At 37.5% G+C, this 20,317-nt stretch overlaps 2 protein-coding genes and 1 long non-coding RNA gene across 3 annotated transcripts; 2 read left to right on the top strand and 1 right to left on the bottom strand.

Annotated features, from left to right (window-relative positions):
* The first annotated feature begins 643 nt into the window (after positions 1-643).
* LOC118389748 (histone deacetylase complex subunit SAP30L) lies at positions 644-14,040 on the top strand. The gene is made up of 4 exons (XM_035779584.2): positions 644-1,405; positions 4,907-5,029; positions 5,302-5,400; positions 11,380-14,040. The coding sequence occupies exons 1-4, from the start codon at positions 1,220-1,222 to the stop codon at positions 11,506-11,508; spliced, it is 537 nt and encodes a 178-aa protein (XP_035635477.1). The 5' UTR covers positions 644-1,219; the 3' UTR covers positions 11,509-14,040.
* On the top strand, positions 3,257-4,861 carry LOC127933034 (uncharacterized). Its single transcript, XR_008146891.1, has 3 exons — positions 3,257-3,290; positions 3,386-3,481; positions 3,514-4,861. It is a non-coding gene; the product is annotated as an uncharacterized LOC127933034 (long non-coding RNA).
* Positions 14,041-16,156: 2,116 nt separating the features above from the next.
* Positions 16,157-18,602, bottom strand: LOC118389747 (heart- and neural crest derivatives-expressed protein 1-like). The gene is made up of 2 exons (XM_035779583.2): positions 17,738-18,602; positions 16,157-17,192 (listed from the first exon to the last, which is right to left on the bottom strand). The coding sequence occupies exons 1-2, from the start codon at positions 18,209-18,211 to the stop codon at positions 17,097-17,099; spliced, it is 570 nt and encodes a 189-aa protein (XP_035635476.1). The 5' UTR covers positions 18,212-18,602; the 3' UTR covers positions 16,157-17,096.
* Between the last annotated feature and the right edge of the window lie 1,715 nt (positions 18,603-20,317).

Genomic DNA, 20,317 nt, shown 5'->3' with positions numbered 1-20,317 from the left:
AAAGATTCACAATGTTTAAGCATTGAATGCATCTTTCGCCTTGTTCCAGACATATTTGTGATCTCAAACCATTTTATTTGAGTGTTCGTCACTTCCCCCCATTTTGTCTTATGAATCTATTTTTATACATTTTAAAGCTCGTATTTATAAATAAGGAACTATCCCGGGCCCGCTTCCCAAAAGAATCCCAAAGCTAAAAGCATCGTTAGAATCATAGGAACCAGTGGTTCTAATGCCGTAAGATTATTTTGGGTGACCAGAACTGGCTGAGCAAGTGATTTTTTTATTTTTTTTTATTTTCCAGTCATCAGATGTAACAAAATGACTTCTGCGTTGGAAATGTCCAAACGAATGCGTTATGAAATCATATTCGAAATGAGGCTTGTGTTATCAGACTAGCAGAGTACATGATTTATCAGTAGGTGCACACTAAAATCCCGTATGTCTGTTTTTTTCAATATGAAGACTACTCATGAACACAGTGGAGGTGTCAAGACTCGTCTTTTCATACTAAACAAATACTCGTCCTGATCCAGGAAGTAACATCCGAATGATTGACGTTGTTTGTTAACCAACCGAAGAGCGATCTAAACATGTTAATTCCGCCTCCGTTAGAAAATAACCAATAGTGATCCAGGAAGAACTTCCGCTGCAGGAACAAGGCATGTTCATTGTACAAGGCTCTTCTGAAAGAATACCGCGACTATTATTAAGGTGAAGTCTGAAATATGTGATTACGTCAAAGTTGTTTAATCAGTTTAAAACGACTTTTGTGCTCCGATTTAGTTTGATATGTGTTAACCGGTTGGAGCCGCATGTACGAATGACCGAAAAGTAAAGGTTGCACGTTGTACAAAATCGACATCACCGTTTTTGTCGGCTCAGGAATTTGTTCGCTAGCACAGCTTAGCTTTGAAAGCAAGCCACCTTGTGGTCCTGTCTTGGCATTCTAGCCTGTATTGTGGTATGGATTATTTGTATTTTTTTAAACATCTATATACAGTTTCTAGTTTGATCAGGAATCTCGTTTAAGGTGTCATTTTTATTGTTTTTCCCCCATTTTGTTTAATTTGAGAAAAACAGCTTTCTAGTTCACGCTTGTCTGTATTTTTTTTTTTGAAGGGGGGGGTCATTTTGGGAGGAGAAAGTAACGTTCTCAGTGGGTTTTTTTTTTTTTTTTTTTTTTACAACAACAAAAACATCCCCAAACCCAACAATCATGAACGGGTTCAGCACTGAAGAAGACAGCCACGACGGCCCCCCAGCGCCGCCGCTTTACGGTCAGACTTGTTGTTTGATTGAGGACGGTGAGCGCTGCGGACGATCGGCTGGAAACGCCTCCTTCAGCAAACGGATCCAAAAAAGCATATCGCAGAAAAAACTCAAACTGGACATCGACAAAAGCGTAAGTGTTTTATTGCTGACTAACGTTAGTTGTCTCAACCATTTGAGACGATGTAGTTCGTCCCCGTAGACATCCCCTTCTACCAACTGGCTAAGCAAACCAAGCACTTGCTCGTCGAGCAAGCTTGTCAAATTCAACCTGACTCTTTTATTATAAGGTTTGTTCTGCGCCATAATTATGTATCACGGAAAATGGTGGACTTCTCTCTGACTGCTTATGGTTTCATTTGGAGTAGCAGCCAGTGGGACAGCAAACAAGAAAGGGTTTCTCCCCCCACCTCCAATCCGAGCCTTGGCTGGCAGTTTCACCCTGCGTAGACAGTCTTTTCCACGCCTCCACTCCCTAAAATGGCTGTTACTAAGGAAGCTATAGGTTGTCCTGGGGGGGGGGACACAAAAGTTACGAGGCAGTTCTATTTGGCTACAAGCAAGTGTGATGAAGAAGGAGAAGAAAATAAACTCCCTAGTGTCTATAGTTGTCTGTATAATCCAGCTGTGGAATGTATATACAATGTATCCGCCACAGGCAGATCGAACTCTTGTCTTCCAGCACTCAATGCTATAAGGCGTTTCGCAACCACCGCCCCAATTGAACTTGAAATGTTAAATTGCGGCTTTGCTATCTGGAAAACTACACGTTGCTATCTGGAAAACTACACGTTGCTATCTGGAAAACTACACAGTTGCTGTGTTCTGGTCGGGGGTGTGGATTCTTGCTCCCTAACTACTAATATAAGATGAAAGGTCCCCAAGTGGTGATCCATGGCCATTTCTCTTAGATGATTTTATGCACAATGGTTGAGTATAGGAAAACCTGCTCATTTTTTATTTGTTTAACTAGGCAAGTCAGTTAATAACAATTTGTTATTTACAATGACGGCCTTGTTCAGGGGCAGAGCAATAGATTTTTACCTTGTCAGCTTGGGGATTTGATCTAGCAACCTTTCTGTTACTGGCCTAACACTCTAACCACTAGGCGACCTGCCACCCCTACACTCTATCCACTAGGCTACCTACCGTCCCTACACTCTAACCACTAGGCTACCTGCCCCCCCCCTACACTCTAACCACTAGGCTACCTACCACCCCTACACTCTAACCACTAGACTACCTGCCCCCTACACTCCTCACTAGGCACCTGCCATCCCTACACTCTAACCACTAGGCTAATTATTCCTGCCCCCTTTTGTCACACTCTAACCACTAGACTACCTGCCCCCCTTACACATCTAACCACTAGGCTACCTACCGTCCCTACACTCTAACCACTAGGCTACCTGCCCCCTACACTGTAACCATAACCCTAGGCTACCTACCGTCCCTACACTCTAACCACTAGGCTACCTGCCCCCCCCCTACACTCTAACCACTAGGCTACCTACCACCCCTACACTCTAACCACTAGGCTACATAAGGCCAGAATTTTGGCTTCCTCTTCCTGTGGCACTCCCAACACAATATTACCAGAGCTACCACACTTGGTTAGGCTAACTCAAATAGAAATAATTATTCCCTTTGCTTTCCCAAATTATCTTTTGTCAAGAACACAAGATAATTCCAAAATGATGTGGAAACCTACGTTATGGGGAGTTAAACTGGCCGAGTTAAATAGCACATTGAGGCGGCAGCCTAGTGGTTAGAGTGTAGGGGCGGCAGGTAGCCTAGTGGTTAGGGTGTAGGGGCGGCAGGTAGCCTAGTGGTTAGAGTGTAGGGGCGGCAGGTAGCCTAGTGGTTAGAGTGTAGGGGCGGCAGGTAGCCTAGTGGTTAGAGTGTAGGTAGTCTAGTGGTTAGAGTGTAGGGATGGTGGTTAGGTAGCCTAGTGGTTAGAGTGTAGGGATGGCCTAGTGGTTAGAGGTAGCCTAGTGGTTAGAGTGTAGGGATGGCAGGTAGCCTAGTGGTTAGTGTAGGGGGGTAGGTAGCCTAGTGGTTAGAGTGTAGGGGCATGGCAGGGTAGCCTAGTGGTTAGAGTGTAGGGATGCAGGTAGCCTAGTGGTTAGAGTGTAGGGATGGCAGGTAGCCTAGTGGTTAGAGTGTAGGGATGGCAGGTAGCCTAGTGGTTAGAGTGTAGGGATGGCAGGTAGCCTAGTGGTTAGAGTGTAGGGGCGGCAGGTAGCCTAGTGGTTAGAGTGTAGGGATGGCAGGTAGCCTAGTGGTTAGAGTGTAGGGATGGCAGGTAGCCTAGTGGTTAGAGTGTAGGGGCGGCAGGTAGCCTAGTGGTTAGAGTGTAGAGGCGGCAGGTAGCCTAGTGGTTAGAGCTTTGGGCTAGAACAGGTCCCTGAAGCTGAATCTGCCGTTCAGCCCCTGAACAAAGCAGTTAACCCACTGTTCCCCGGTAGGCCTTCATTGTAAATAAGAATGTGTTCTTAACTGCCTACAACAGCCTAGTTAAATAAAGATTAAATAAATACATTGAAATAGTGTCACATCTGTCACACCCAAAAGGAGAATTATCTGGTGAAATTTTGATTGTTTTTCCACTTGTGCATCATCATAATTATACAGTACCAGTCAAAGTTTGGACACATGCATCATTCAAAGGTTTTTCTTTCTTTTTACTATTTTCTACATCAAAACTGTGAAATAACACATGGAATCATGTAGTAACCAAAAAAGTGTTAAACAAAAAATATATATATATATTTGAGATTCTTCAAAGTAGCCACCCTTTGCCTTGATGACAGCTTTGCATTCTCTCAACCAGCTTCATGAGGTAGTCACTTGGAATGCTTTTCCTACAGTCTTGAAGGAGTTCCCACATATGCTGAGCACTTGTTGGCTGCTTTTTCTTCACTCTGCTGTCCAACTCATCCCAAACCATCTCAATTGGGTTGAGGTCGGGTGATTGTGGAGGCCAGGTCATCTGATGCAGCACTCCATCTCTCTCCTTCTTGGTCAAATAGCCCGTACTCAGCCTGGAGGTGTGTTTTGAGTCGGTGTCCTGTTGAAAAACAAATGATAGTCTTTCTAAGCGTAAACTAGATGGGATGGCGTATTGCTGCATAATACTGTGTAAGCCATGCTGGTTAAGTGAGGACGGTCGTTTCTCTTTGATTAATTGAGCTGTTCTTGTATTAATATGGACTTGGTCTTTTACCAAATAGGGCTATCTTCTGTATACCACCCCTACCTCGTCACAACACATCTGATTGGCTCAAACGCATTAAGAAGGAAAGAAATTCCACAAATTACCTTTTTACAAGGCACACCTGTTAATTGGAGCTGGTTGAGAGAATGCCAAGAGTGTGCAAAGCTGTCATCAAGGCAAAGGGTGGCTACTTTGAATAATCTCAAATATAAAGTATTGTTATTATTTAGTATTTGTTTAATACATTTTTTGGTTACTACATGATTCCATATGTGATATTTCATAGTTGTGATGTCTTCACTATTATTCTACAATGTGGAAAATATATATATATTTTTTTTTTCTTTAATATAAAGAAATACCCTGGAATGTGTGTCCAAACTTTTGACTGGTACTCTATATCCGTTTTTATTTTAGGTTCGACATCTCTACATATGCGACTTCCACAAAAACTTTATCCAGAGTGTCCGTAACAAGAGGAAGAGGAAGACGAGCGACGACGGAGGGGAGTCTCCGGACCATGACGTGGAAGTTCCAGAGGTAACAGCCCCCTTGTCTTCCCTTTAACCGTCTTTCTCTAAAACACAACATTGCTTCTCAATAGGAAAAATACAAGCAAGTTGAATAGATATGAAAGACAACATAAGATGGCTATTGATGAAAATTCCTAACTGCGTGAAATCTCTTTTGTAAGCATTTTTTTTTGTGTGAAATGTAATTGATAGAGAACAGTAAAAGGTGCTTTAAAAATATTGAAATCCTTTATGGATAAAACACCAGTCTTTCCTCACTGTCTGTTTCTGTGATGTTAGGTGGACCTGTTCCAGCTTCAGGTGAACACGCTGAGACGCTACAAGAGACACTACAAGCTGCAGACCAGACCTGGCTTAAACAAGGCCCAACTGGCTGAGGTAGGCCTACATTTAAAATGGAGTTAAGTTCACTCTCTGATTCAGAAAGACTTAGTCAGTGCATTCAAGTGAGATAGGTAGCTAAAGACAACCACGTATCACAGTCAAATAAAACTTTTCTAAAAAAATAAAAACCGACTGTTAGTGAAATTAGTGCTTAGTAAGAAATACAAGTGCCTGTGTTACATCAAGGTCAACTCGTAAGCCTACAGCAGTACTGTGTATGTAAGATGTTATAGACGGATAACGATGTACCCAACAGTGGGGTATCTAACAACATTTTCCCGCTAAAGACAAGCATCAGGCACTTTTTTTCTTATTTAATTTATTTTTTAACTTTGATGAATGTATTGTCTTATATGGTGTATTGATATTTTGCGATCTAGATGTACTTTGTAATACTGGACTACAACCTACCAAGTCTCCCAGCAGGCTAAAACAAACTGCAACTTGCCAAACCAGTTTTTAACAGCTGCTCCGTGCTGGCCAAAGAGTTGCTGGCTGGTAGAATGGAACAGCTAATTGGATAAGCGTCGGTTAAACCCACGGGTGTTGAAACTACTCGTGTCACTCCCATTCCATGTCCAAATAAGCTTATTCCAACCTAATTTGGGCTTGGACTGCTTGGTGTTAATATATCCATAGGACATTACAGTGCAATGTTTATTGCCACAAGGACAGTAGATGGACTTTAAAAATGTTACGTCACAGATTTCAACATTTGCGTTATTTTTTTTTTTGCGTACAACAATGTAGCACTGTAATATATATATATATATATATATATTATATATAGCTAGTGTCCCATCCAAAGAACTCGGTAAGCTGTCTCAGAAGGACTTAACTCTGTTAGGGCTAACTTCTGTCTTGGGGTTTCGCTAGGATAATTATTCTTAGTGATTTTTCCTATAAAGGGGTACCCTCACCCTCAGTAGCTGTGCCTAGCCCATTCAATGGAACCGTGGCCCATAATATAAATATCATTATTATTTACCATGATGTATGTGGTGTGGGAGACCAATTACAAACTAATTGGACGTAGACGGATTGTTAGGAGAATTTGTGAAATCGACATGTAATCTTGCAGCTGGCTCGACTCCTGTCCTTACAAATACTCCTCTATGATGTTTCCAGCCCGACCCGGTGATGCAGGGGGGTGGTGGTGGGGGGGTCGTTGCGGGAGCTGGCTGAAATAAATGAAACTGCCCTGTAAGTTGAATGTTTCCCCAGGCTGTAGAGAGGCCCAGACCTCCATTAATGAGCCTGTCACATCATTAATAAAATGCACGCCAACAGGTCCAACCAATTACAGCTCTCCATGTGCCGCCCACATTGAGTGGAACTGTCAGCCTGAATGGAGCTGGGTGAAACTACACAGAGGATGTTTATTTCCCCTCGCACTTGTTATTTTAAATTCAAAATGATCTCTGTGTTTAGAAGGGGATTGAATGTCTCCTAGAAACACATCTCTTTATACATGGGGTTCTAATCCTTGACGGTATGGGGGGACTCAATGTTTTTGTCACTTTGTGGTTAACCAGACTGGTGATCTCACTTGGTCTTTGTTGATCTCGCCTCCTGCTTTTAAATATAATATTCTATATTCAATACCACTAATCTTTGCAAGATTTTTAAATTTAATTTTTTATTAAAGTGGGCAGAAATAAACTGGATGCTCAATCAATAGAGGGATTACACTGACCTCTTTCTCTCTGATGTACTCTCTGAAATATAGAACCTTTCTCTCTGATGTTCTCTCTGAAATATAGAACCTTTCTCTCTGATGTTCTCTCTGAAATATAGAACCTTTCTCTCTGATGTTCTCTCTGAAATATAGAACCTTTCTCTCTGATGTTCTCTCTGAAATATAGAACCTTTCTCTCTGATGTTCTCTCTGAAATATAGAACTTTTCTCTCTGATGTTCTCTCTGAAATATAGAACCTTTCTCTCTGATGTTCTCTCTGAAATATAGAACCTTTCTCTCTGATGTTCTCTCTGAAATATAGAACCTTTCTCTCGGATGTACTCTCTGAAATATAGAACATTTCTCTCTGATGTTCTCTCTGAAATATAGAACATTTTTCTCCTCTGTGATAAATTAATGATTTAAATCTAGAACGTTGTTCTCTATGATAACTTTAGTGGTTTTTAAATCTAGAACATTGTTCTCCTCTGTGATAACTTTAGTGGTTTTTAAATCTAAAACGTTGTTCTCCTCTGATAACTTTAGTGATTTTTAAATCTAGAACGTTGTTCTCCTCTATGATAACTTTAGTGGTTTTTAAATCTAGAACGTTGTTCTCCTCTGATAACTTTAGTGGTTTTTAAATCTAAAACGTTGTTCTCCTCTATGATAACTTTAGTGGTTTTAAATCTAGAACGTTGTTCTCCTCTATGATAACATAGTGGTTTTTAAATCTAAAACGTTGTTCTCCTCTATGATAACTTTAGTGGTTTTAAATCTAGAACGTTGTTCTCCTCTGATAACTTTAGTGGTTTTTAAATCTAAAACGTTGTTCTCCTCTATGATAACTTTAGTGTTTTTAAATCTAGAACGTTGTTCTCCTCTATGATAACATAGTGGTTTTTAAATCTAAAACGTTGTTCTCCTCTATGATAACATAGTGGTTTTTAAATCTAGAACGTTGTTCTCCTCTATGATAACTTTAGTGGTTTTTAAATCTAGAACGTTGTTCTCCTCTGATAACTTTAGTGGTTTTTAAATCTAAAACGTTGTTCTCCTCTATGATAACTTTAGTGGTTTTAAATCTAGAACGTTGTTCTCCTCTATGATAACATAGTGGTTTTTAAATCTAAAACGTTGTTCTCCTCTATGATAACTTTACTGATTTTTAAATCTAGAACATTGTTCTCCTCTATGATAACTTTAGTGATTTTTAAATCTAGAACATTGTTCTCCTCTGATAACTTTAGTGGTTTTTAAATCTAGAACATTGTTCTCCTCTATGATAACTTTAGTGGTTTTTAAATCTAAAACGTTGTTCTCCTCTATGATAACTTTAGTGATTTTTAAATCTAGAACATTGTTCTCCTCTGATAACTTTAGTGGTTTTGAAATCTAGAACATTGTTCTCTATGATAACTTTAGTGTTTTTTAAATCTAAAACGTTGTTCTCCTCTATGATAACTTTAGTGTTTTTTAAATCTAAAACGTTGTTCTCCTCTATGATAACTTTAGTGTTTTTTAAATCTAAAACGTTGTTCTCCTCTATGATAACTTTAGTGGTTTTTAAATCTAGAACGTTGTTCTCCTCTATGATAACTTTAGTGATTTTTAAATCTAAAACGTTGTTCTCCTCTATGATAACTTTAGTGTTTTTTAAATCTAGAACATTGTTCTCCTCTATGATAACTTTAGTGTTTTTTAAATCTAGAACGTTGTTCTCCTCTATGATAACTTTAGTGTTTTTTAAATCTAGAACATTGTTCTCCTCTATGATAACTTTAGTGTTTTTTAAATCTAAAACGTTGTTCTCCTCTATGATAACTTTAGTGTTTTTTTAAATCTAGAACATTGTTCTCCTCTATGATAACTTTAGTGTTTTTTAAATCTAAAACGTTGTTCTCCTCTATGATAACTTTATTGTTTTTTAAATCTAGAACATTGTTCTCATCTATGATAACTTTAGTGTTTTTTAAATCTAGAACATTGTTCTCCTCTATAATAACATAGTGGTTTTAAATCTAGAACATTGTTCTCCTCTATAATAACATAGTGGTTTTAAATCTAGAACATTGTTCTCCTCTATGATAACTTTAGTGTTTTTTAAATCTAGAACATTGTTCTCCTCTATAATAACATAGTGGTTTTAAATCTAGAACATTGTTCTCCTCTATAATAACATAGTGGTTTTAAATCTAGAACATTGTTCTCCTCTATGATAACTTTAGTGTTTTTTAAATCTAGAACATTGTTCTCCTCTATAATAACATAGTGGTTTTAAATCTAGAACATTGTTCTCCTCTATAATAACATAGTGGTTTTAAATCTAGAACATTGTTCTCCTCTATAATAACATAGTGGTTTTTAAATCTAGAACATTGTTCTCCTCTATAATAACATAGTGGTTTTAAATCTAGAACATTGTTCTCCTCTATAATAACATAGTGGTTTTAAATCTAGAACATTGTTCTCCTCTATAATAACATAGTGGTTTTTAAATCTAGAACATTGTTCTCCTCTATGATAACTTAGTGGTTTTTAAATCTAGAACATTGTTCTCCTCTATGATAACATAGTGGTTTTTAAATCTAGAACATTGTTCTCCTCTATGATAACATAGTGGTTTTTAAATCTAGAACATTGTTCTCCTCTGTGATAACTTTAGTGTTTTTTAAATCTAGAACATTGTTCTCCTCTGTGATAACTTTAGTGTTTTTTAAATCTAGAACATTGTTCTCCTCTGTGATAACTTTAGTGTTTTTTAAATCTAGAACATTGTTCTCCTCTGTGATAACTTTAGTGTTTTTTAAATCTAGAACATTGTTCTCCTCTATGATAACATAGTGTTTTTTAAATCTAGAACGTTGTTCTCCTCTATGATAACTTTAGTGTTTTTAAATCTAGAACATTGTTCTCCTCTATGATAACTTTAGTGTTTTTAAATCTAGAACGTTGTTCTCCTCTATGATAACTTTAGTGTTTTTAAATCTAGAACATTGTTCTCCTCTATGATAACTTTAGTGTTTTTAAATCTAGAACATTGTTCTCCTCTATGATAACTTTAGTGTTTTTAAATCTAGAACATTGTTCTCCTCTATGATAACTTTAGTGTTTTTAAATCTAGAACATTGTTCTCCTCTATGATAACTTTAGTGTTTTTAAATCTAGAACATTGTTCTCCTCTATGATAACTTTAGTGTTTTTTAAATCTAGAACGTTGTTCTCCTCTATGATAACTTTAGTGTTTTTAAATCTAGAACGTTGTTCTCCTCTATGATAACATAGTGTTTTTTAAATCTAGAACGTTGTTCTCCTCTATGATAACTTTAGTGGTTTTTAAATCTAGAACATTGTTCTCCTCTATGATAACTTTAGTGTTTTTTAAATCTAGAACGTTGTTCTCCTCTATGATAACTTTAGTGGTTTTTAAATCTAGAACGTTGTTCTCCTCTATGATAACTTTAGTGGTTTTTAAATCTAGAACATTGTTCTCCTCTATGATAACATAGTGTTTTTTAAATCTAGAACATTGTTCTCCTCTATGATAACATAGTGTTTTTTAAATCTAGAACATTGTTCTCCTCTATGATAACTTTAGTGGTTTTTAAATCTAGAACGTTGTTCTCCTCTATGATAACTTTAGTGGTTTTTAAATCTAGAACGTTGTTCTCTATGATAACTTTAGTGGTTTTTAAATCTAGAACATTGTTCTCCTCTATGATAACATAGTGTTTTTTAAATCTAGAACGTTGTTCTCCTCTATGATAACTTTAGTGTTTTTTAAATCTAGAACATTGTTCTCCTCTATAATAACATAGTGGTTTTAAATCTAGAACATTGTTCTCCTCTATGATAACTTTAGTGGTTTTTAAATCTAGAACGTTGTTCTCCTCTATGATAACTTTAGTGGTTTTTAAATCTAGAACGTTGTTCTCCTCTATGATAACTTTAGTGGTTTTTAAATCTAGAACATTGTTCTCCTCTATGATAACAGTGTTTTTTAAATCTAGAACGTTGTTCTCCTCTATGATAACTTTAGTGTTTTTTAAATCTAGAACATTGTTCTCCTCTATGATAACATAGTGTTTTTTAAATCTAGAACGTTGTTCTCCTCTATGATAACTTTAGTGGTTTTTAAATCTAGAACATTGTTCTCCTCTATGATAACATAGTGTTTTTTAAATCTAGAACGTTGTTCTCCTCTATGATAACTTTAGTGTTTTTTAAATCTAGAACGTTGTTCTCCTCTATGATAACTTTAGTGGTTTTGTCCTCCAATGTTGTTTGCTTTCAGACTGTCAGTCGTCACTTCCGGAATATCCCGGTGAACGAGAAGGAGACTCTGACCTATTTTATTTATATGGTGAAGAGCACCAAAAGCCGACTGGACCAGAAGTCGGACGGGAGCAAACAGCTGGAGTAAAGGCCACCGATTTAACTTCCCATACCAAGACTTGGACACGTGTGTTTGATAACAAGGTGTTTTCCGACAGGCAGCCAAAACTGATCTTAAGACAGTTGTTGAGACTCCGCAGGGTAATGTAATGCTGTAATGTGAATATGCTGATATGTACAAAATGCACAGATTATGAAGAAATCAGCAAAAAGGTAGAATGCAATGTATGATAACTGCCTCAAAGATGTTTGTTTTGGGGGTTTTTTTGTTTTGTTTTTGCGTTGACTGTTAACAACTTTTGATGAAGAAAAATGGTTTGTGCCAAACCAGAGTGTGCAAACTTAAGATATCAATAAACTGGACAGGGTGCATTTTGTGAATGAAAAGATCATTTAAAAAGGTTTTAATAAGCATTGTACATTTTTCCTGTTGTCCAGCTAGTACTCATTCTGTTATCCGGGGGTGTGACATGCATGTGAAGACTGAGGAAGTTGACTGATGTAGCATTTTGGCAGACACTTTTCAATTTTTTTTTTGTTTCTCTCACTCAGACTTTTCCCTCTCTGTCTTCTACACTGAAACACACACAGACTGAAGTGGTGTTTTAGTTAAAAACAAGTTATTTTCAAATATTGGTGTCTATTTTTTTTTTTTTTTTTTAATTTACATTTTTGTTTGTTTTTCTTTACCCACTACCTTTTTTTTGTGATAAATATAAGAACAGTACTTTAGTTCATCCTTGATTGTAAGATTTCTATGTGAAGTTGTGTTTCTGGTGGGAGTAACTATTTCAACAGTTGTTTTAGATTTTTGTCATTTATCATGCTTTCAGCATTTGAGACTAATTTTAAGCAATTCATTGAAGCTGTGTTCATTAGAGTGAGAAATGCCTTATTACCACAATATATTATTTCCAAAGCAAACGTTGTTGCTCTACTAACACCGGCACAATATAGAAAGTCTCAACTTTGGAGAGCAGTGAACTGTGTTTGAACCACCTAAATTGCTTTCACAGTGCACAATGAGCACTGTCTGTACTTTTGCTTTAGTGTTTACAATATGTTAGTTCTATTCTATTGGAATGTATTTCTGAGGAATCATGTCACCCTGGACTTGTCAAGTCCATTTCCTTTCCTGGCACCGTGTTGAAATAATGTGTTGTCTAATGGATCACAGTACCAACTATAGTCACTAGAGGAAGATGGGAGTTTTTTTTGTTTTTGCTTCCTCTGCCGCTAATTTAATGAGTTTCTTCACTTCAACACCGCTGTACCGTTCACTGGTTTGTTTGAGTCAGTGGTCTCTCCACAGATGATAAGTATGTCTTTTTAGTATTGATTTGTTTCCAATTTTCCCTGCCCTTATTTATAAGTCCCACGAAATAAGTCACGTCTGTCTGCTGCGTTCCATGTTACACCATCAGTTAGCCATGTCAGGTGTGTCATTGCTGAAGTATCGATGGCTTTTTTTTTTTTTTTTCTCGCTTGTAGCCTTGTTAGCACCATATAGATTTCCCCTCTTTAACATATTGGCTGTGCTGCGTTAATACTGTAATGGCTGTGCTGCGTTAATACTGTAATGGCTGTGCTGCGTTAACCTAAGTGTTGTAATAGATAATACGTGTATTTAAAAATGGCTGCGTATTGCTTTTAATAAACGTATTGTACATAGATAATGGCTTGTCTTTTTTTAATTTGCTGTGGGGTAGTCACTCTCTTTTTGTGATTTTAGTAGCTGGATAGAATTAGTAAGGGACAAACTGCTCTCCTTCCATGCTTTTTCAACCACAAGACAGCGGAGTTGTCATGCAGCCCTATCACTAGTGTTGCAGATTTACAGTGCACCTCTACCGCATGCATTAGCCTCTACCGCATGCATTTTCCTCCACCTTCTCTCTGTAGTTACTCGATCTACCGGTAGGTGTCAGTAGCATTCTGTTGGGCGCCAGTGGTTGAACGGCAGAAACAACGCTAGACCTACTCCTCCTACATGAAGGTAGCAGGGCTGAAACCTGACGTGTTTCCTACATGTGACATTTCGTAGGCTATGCAATAAGAGAATGACACGTGTGCCCCCAATAAAAATGTCCTGTACATGATTCGTTGATGAGCAATGAACTTTTGCCGGTTGAGACCATCCATGTGTACAGTTGCAACTGTTTGCTGGAGGAACCAGTTTCTTGCATGTAGACCTACCTATAGGTTAGACGGGACATATATAGTCTGTATAACCTATGGCTAGTGCTATCCGGGGTTCCCTGGGACGTCCCTACCGTAAACCTTAACCCCTAGCCATAAAAAGGTTATGGCTTGGGTTTAAGGTTTACGGTAGGGGACGTGCCAGAACCTATAACCGTAGGAACGTCCCAAGGATCCCGGATAGCTATTTTGTCTTGGTTTTTTTTCTCACAAAAAAAAGTAAGAACAGTACTTTTAATTCATCCTTGATTGTAAGATTTTTATGTAAAGTTGTGTCTGGTGGGAACTAAATATTTCAACAGTTTAGATTTTTGGTCATTTTCATGCTTTCAGCTTTTAAGACTCATTTTAAGCAATTAACTGAAGTTGTGTTCATTCGGGTGGAAAATGCATAATTGTTACTATATATATATATTATTTCAAAAGTAAACGTAGTTGCTGTACTAACACAGGCACAATGTAGAAAGTCTCAACGTGAGAGCAATGAACCATATTCGAACTACCGAAATTGAGTTTTTTTTGTCGCTTGCCTACACAATATCCCATAAATGAAAAGCTGAATTGTCTTGAGTCAATAAGTATTCAACCCCTTTGCTATGTCAAGCCTATATAAGCCCAGGAGTAAAGATTTGCTTAAGCTTAACAAGACATATAAGTTGCATGGGCTCACTCTGTGTGCAATAGCAGAGTTCAATATGATTTTTTCAATGACTACCTCGTCTCTGTACCCCACACATACCATTTTCTGTAAGACCTCTCAGTCGAGCAGTGAATTCCAACCACAAAGACCAGCATGGATTTCCAATACCTCGCAAAGACTGGCACCTATTGGTAGATTGGTAAAAAATAAAAATTAATCAGACACTGAATATCCCTGAGGATGGATCAACAACATTGTAGTTACTCCACAATATTAACCTATTTGATAGAGTGAAAAGGAATCCTGTACAGAATAAAAAAAATATTCCAAAACGTTCATCCTGTTTGCAACGAGGCACTAAAGTAATACTGCAAAAAATGTGGCAAAGCAATTAGCATTTTGTCCTGAATACAAAGTGTTATGTTTGGGGCAAATCCAATACAACACATTACTGAGTACCATTCCTCATATTTTCAAGCATAGTTTGGTGGCTGCATCATGTTATGTGTATACTTGTAATCGTTAATGACTGGGGAGTTTTTCAGGATAAAAAATATTAACCTAATGGAGCTAAGCACAGGCAAAATCCTAAAGGGAAACCTGATTCAGTCTGCTTTCTAACAGACACTGGGAGATTAATTCACCTTTCAGCAGGACAATAACCTAAAACACAAGGCCAAATCTACACTGGCGTTGCTTACCAAGGAGACATTGTGGCCGAGTTAAATCTATGACAAGACCTGAAAATGGTTGTCTAGCAATGATCAACAACCAATTTGACAGACAGAGCTTGAAGAATTTAGAAAAGAATAATGGGCAAATGTTGCTCAATCCAGGTGTGGAAAGATCTTAGATATTTACCCAGAAAGACTCCGCTGTAATCGCTGCCCAAGGTGCTACTACTTTCACTTTATTGTGTGTAGATGGATGAGAATGTTTTATTTAAATTTTGAATTCAGGTTGAAACACAACAAAATGTGGAATAAGTCGAGGCGTATGAATACTTTCTGAAAACACTGTATATGCATAGGCAAATATAGACGTCCAAACCAATGTTATGCTGACCTAATATTAAGCACTAGTTGCTGATGGATCTATAAGCAAATCTTTGTTCAAGCATATATGTTGTGTTGCATCATTGAAATAATAGCCTAATCTTATCTCTTAATTTGATTATTCTATACTAAAATAGGCCTGGGTTTCACAGACTCGGTCATGCTCGAATCAGCTGCTAGGGCAACAACCAAAACGTGGCCCCGGGATCTAATTTAGGGAAACCCTGGTATAGGCTATGCTTTGAAATTGATTGATTGATGGTACGAGTTTATCTTGTGGGCTGATAAGTCAATCGAAAGACGGTTTTATTGGTTCCGGGCGAAACAGCGTGCGTCTGTCCCATGACAAAATGGAACGTAATCACCGTAAATTGAACTTAACCAAAGATTCGTTTTTCGTCTACATTTTTAACTGAATTACTATAGACCTATATTGATCTATAATGAATTTCTGAATATGGCAAATATCGTATAGAGCCAATCAAATGTTTTAGCTCATACCCAAGAAAATTGCCTATAACTGCCATCACGACTGGCATATGACTTCCCTCGCCTAATATCAATTATGACTAGAGATATATGCCACTGATTATTTATTGTACTTCGGACCCAGCACCCTGAAGCAGGTGTTTTCATATTTTAAACCACTGCATCTCAAACCCTTATGTTATCTAGCACATTACCATAAAACAACAGATTGAAGAAACAAAATAAGAAAATGTACCCTCGAGGGCCCAGCTGTATGGGGACCTGGGATAGTGGGAGAGAGGGAATGTGCTTCTTATGGTCTTCCACAACCTTTTATTATTATTTATTTTTTCACACATGCTATGATTAAATTGTTCCATTTGTAACCTAAAATGTTTTACCAAACTGTACCATTACCCGGATGTGTCTCGTGATTGGTATCAATACATTTAAAAAATTTACTCTTAGAAAATGTATCCTCAAATAAAGGAAATTAATAAATAGTAGCCTAGGGATATGCATATCAAGACCTATACCTAATCGTTATTTTGAAGCACTGAATGATTTCATTGCCGTTTTACAACGATTTTGTGATTAATTATGTAATTCATTTATTAAGTCATCTATTAATATAATTGTACATCCAATTCACACAAAGACAACAATTTCGTCAGATTCAAATATACAGTCTAATAATTAACCACCTGTGTCCTTTGGAATTACGTTCCGTTTTTTTAACAGATATTTGTCCTGCACTTTCTAAACGTAATTGTTTTCTATTTCAAAGGGACAATTACATTAATTTGAGGTAGATTCCCAAAAAATATTAACAAGACAACACGACAAGTCGACACTATTATAACAAGACAATGCATAGCATAAAAAAAACAGTGCTGAACATTGATTGCCGCGTTAAAGAATAAAGAAACACCACACATATACCACCGTGTCAGTCTCTCCGTTCAGTATCGTGGCCTATCCGCAACCAAACATATTTATTCTAAGCTATATAGCCTAACTTTCATTTATATTCTATCAAAGAATACAAATGACAAAGAAAAGGTGTCCAGGCAGTTTTTTGAATCATTTGCATAATATTGCATTTCACCAAGTCTACCGTGTTTGAATTTGAACATTGCACGTAGAAGGCCTATAGATGTGTATATCAGTGGTTGTATTCCTTGCAGCGAAGTGCTTGAATACGGAGTCTGCGTGGGTTTCTGCTGCTTGCTCTGCTCAGTGACGTCAGAACAGTCACTGGTTCAATTCCAAAGCCCAGACTTGCTGAGGCCAACCTGTCCGCCCTTTGAACTTTTTCTCGTTTCCTAATGACTCTTGCAGGTCCTCGGTCTGTGAAAGAAAATACAAAGCGGATCAGAATATTGATATAGCATAGCATTATGCAGTTGTATTGCTGACTGACTTTTAACTAAATGTATATGGACATGGTCTGAATGAAATAAACACCTATTAGCCGACATGTACCATGTAACAACCAGGCTCACAATGCTCTACTGTGAATCTTTAAAGGCCTTCTCAGGCTTGTTCAATTGAGAAGAAGAAAAAAAAATGTAACTCTGATATGCGATTCTAAAATAAGTTTAAGTTTGTTCTAAACTGTGAAATATTTTCGCTTTAAATTGTCAACAAATGTGGTTAAGCAAATGATTTTAGCATTAATTGAATAGACCTATACATTAATTACAATATTATGGCCTCAACTTTGTTTCAACAGTTAAAACCAAAATCACGACGATGCATATTCCCTACTTACGCATTAAATACACTCAATAACGATGAAAATCATTTAGGTTGATGGCAGAATGTAAATTCCAACAAATACTTTTTAGGCCTAAAAAGTTAGAATAATATACAATTTATAACACATAGCCTACCGTTTCCCGTTTCCGTTTCAAATCTCTGTTATCATATTTCTTGATTTCGGCATTGAATCCCTCGGTCTCTCCAGTGTCTTTAGCCAGCACGTCCATTAGGTAGGCAATATAACTTGTTGCTAGTCGTAATGTTTTAATTTTGGACAGTTTCGTGTCTGCCGGTACGTTTGGTATACATTCTCTCAGTTCGGCGAACGCAGTGTTGATGCTCTCCGTCCTCCTCCGCTCCTTCTTCGGCCCCGAGGCTCTCCTCTTCCCAGTGCGCGCTGAGGGAGCGTCCAGCTGGCTTTCGTGAGCCGGACCCTGAGCCCCAAACTCCGTGGAGTACGGAGACTGGATCTGGAAATCAGGAGGGACTTCGCCGTGGTTCACCACCCAGCTTTGGAAGTACGGGTTTTCTTGATGACACCTCTGGACGAATGGAAAGGTCTCGTGCATCAGGTGATGATGCTGGTAGCTCCCAATAAGGTTCATTTTGGAAAATAGATCAAAAACAAAATCTCCTCAGGTCCCAGCAGGTCTTTTGGAGTCTTGAGGTTGGTAAACACTCGTCACTGACCAATGCTCTAGTGATCAGGGGAAAGTGACATTAACGAATGGTGCTCCAAATCGACATAGGAAGACCTTCACTATAACAAATACGAACACATAAGACAAGCAACAAACGTTTATAAACGTTTCTCCTAAAAAAAAAAAAAGTGTCAAATTTGTTGAAAACCCGTCGTTGTCATTCTGATAGGCTAGAACAATTACGTGTAAAGTGAAGTAGTATAATCCAGACAGGTTTTGACAATCTGGAGAGCACTCCTTTTTCGTGGGATTGCTCTCATTTACGCAAGAAATTTGACCCTGCTGAAGGCGCGGGGCCTCAGGTTTATATGGTTTCGAAAACAACAGAACGACCAGTCAGCCAATGAGGTGAGATGGCCACAGGTTGGGGTGGAGAGTGTGGGAGAGCAGAGCAGTCAGCGAGGTTTAACAATAACATGCGCCATGGTGTCACAACCAAAACCGGTATGAGAACGTATGCAAACCAATACATAATTTGCACGGCCTGTTCCCCTTTCAACCCGAAGAAGAGTATAGTTTTCATGTTTAGATCGATTAGTTATAGTTGAAAAGGCTCCTGCGGATCCCATATTGAGCTCTCTGCAGCCTTTACGCACGGGTTTTCCCCCCATACTCAGAATTTATCATTTGTCTATATTGCTTCAGTTAGTAAAATATTGTGTTTTTGTTCAGCATATATTCCATTGGTACTACATTGCATTTGTGGAAGAAGAAAATAGGTTCCTTGTATGCATGTTGTAGCTTATTTCTATGTATTTCTATGTATTTCTATGTATTTCTGTAGCTCAGTTGGTAGAGCATGGCGCTTGTAAACGCCAGGGTAGTGGGTTCGTTTCCCGGGACCACCCATACGTAGAATGTATGCACACATGACTGTAAGTCTCTTTGGATAAAAGCGTCTGCTAAATGGCATATATTTTTTTTATATTTTTTTATATGTAATATAGGCTATATATGTAATACAATTAGATGTGAGATACTTTTAGAAAGGGAAATGGTTAATTAAATATAACGTAGGCTAGAGATAGGAAGGACAAATTAACGTGTAGGTAATACGCCTACATCTAGAAGAAGAAAAGCAATGCAAAGGTGTATTTTAACATTGTTATTTTGCTAAATATATGATCTACTCGGTTAGTGCGCAAACGGTGTTTTCTCATTTGTGAGATGTGTGACTGAGCAGTGGCAACCCTATAGGAACATGTGGAAACTAATGTTTTATCAATTCACCTTTAAAATGCGGTCAATTATTGTTTTCTCTGATTTCACCCCCTGCGTTGAAATCGTCCATATGCTTTAAACAACTGTTGCTTTTGATAATCATACCAACAACTGTAGAATCGACCTTTGTTATAGTTTTATGAATGCCTATTCAAATAAAACCATATAAACTGAATTTATAAAGATAATTTAATTAAATCACGACCTCACTTGATGAGCTTACCCGAATAGGGGGGTAGAACAAAAAGTGTAGCCTAATATGTGTGTGTCCTCTGAATAATGAAACGTTAACATCGTTTCGTAAATCTAGCAAGCTACATTCAACAGCGTGGATCATTTGGAATATGTGTCCTGTATGGGAATCAAATATAAACATTTCGAAGCTGCCTATTTCGTCAAATACGTCTACTTGTTTACACAATAACATACATTCATTAGAGGCTATTATTAAAATGTCTATGCACTTAATGTGATCAACAAGGAAAATATACAGTATTTATTAGCCTGTATTCCATTAATTGTAGAGGCTTCTGATATTAGATTTTTAATTCAATGTTCAAATCATTAAATGTATATCAAGTAAGAATATGCAGTAACCTCATATAGTCTAAGTATGGTATGCTACAAAAACATTAATGTTAATATATATATTTTAAAATGTAATAAAATTATTAATTTTCTTATTGGCTAAATGTTTACAATGCAAAACGCAATGGACGCACAATTTGAATTCATGTTTATGGTGTTGGGGTTGAAATTAATGATGCTTCTGTGTGTGTGTGAATATTA

The sequence above is a fragment of the Oncorhynchus keta genome, chromosome 11 (assembly GCF_023373465.1).
Source record: "Oncorhynchus keta strain PuntledgeMale-10-30-2019 chromosome 11, Oket_V2, whole genome shotgun sequence".
NCBI classification, from domain to species: Eukaryota; Metazoa; Chordata; class Actinopteri; order Salmoniformes; family Salmonidae; genus Oncorhynchus; species Oncorhynchus keta.
Note: the sequence above shows the minus strand (reverse complement) of the source record. Positions and strands in the feature narration are given on the sequence as shown.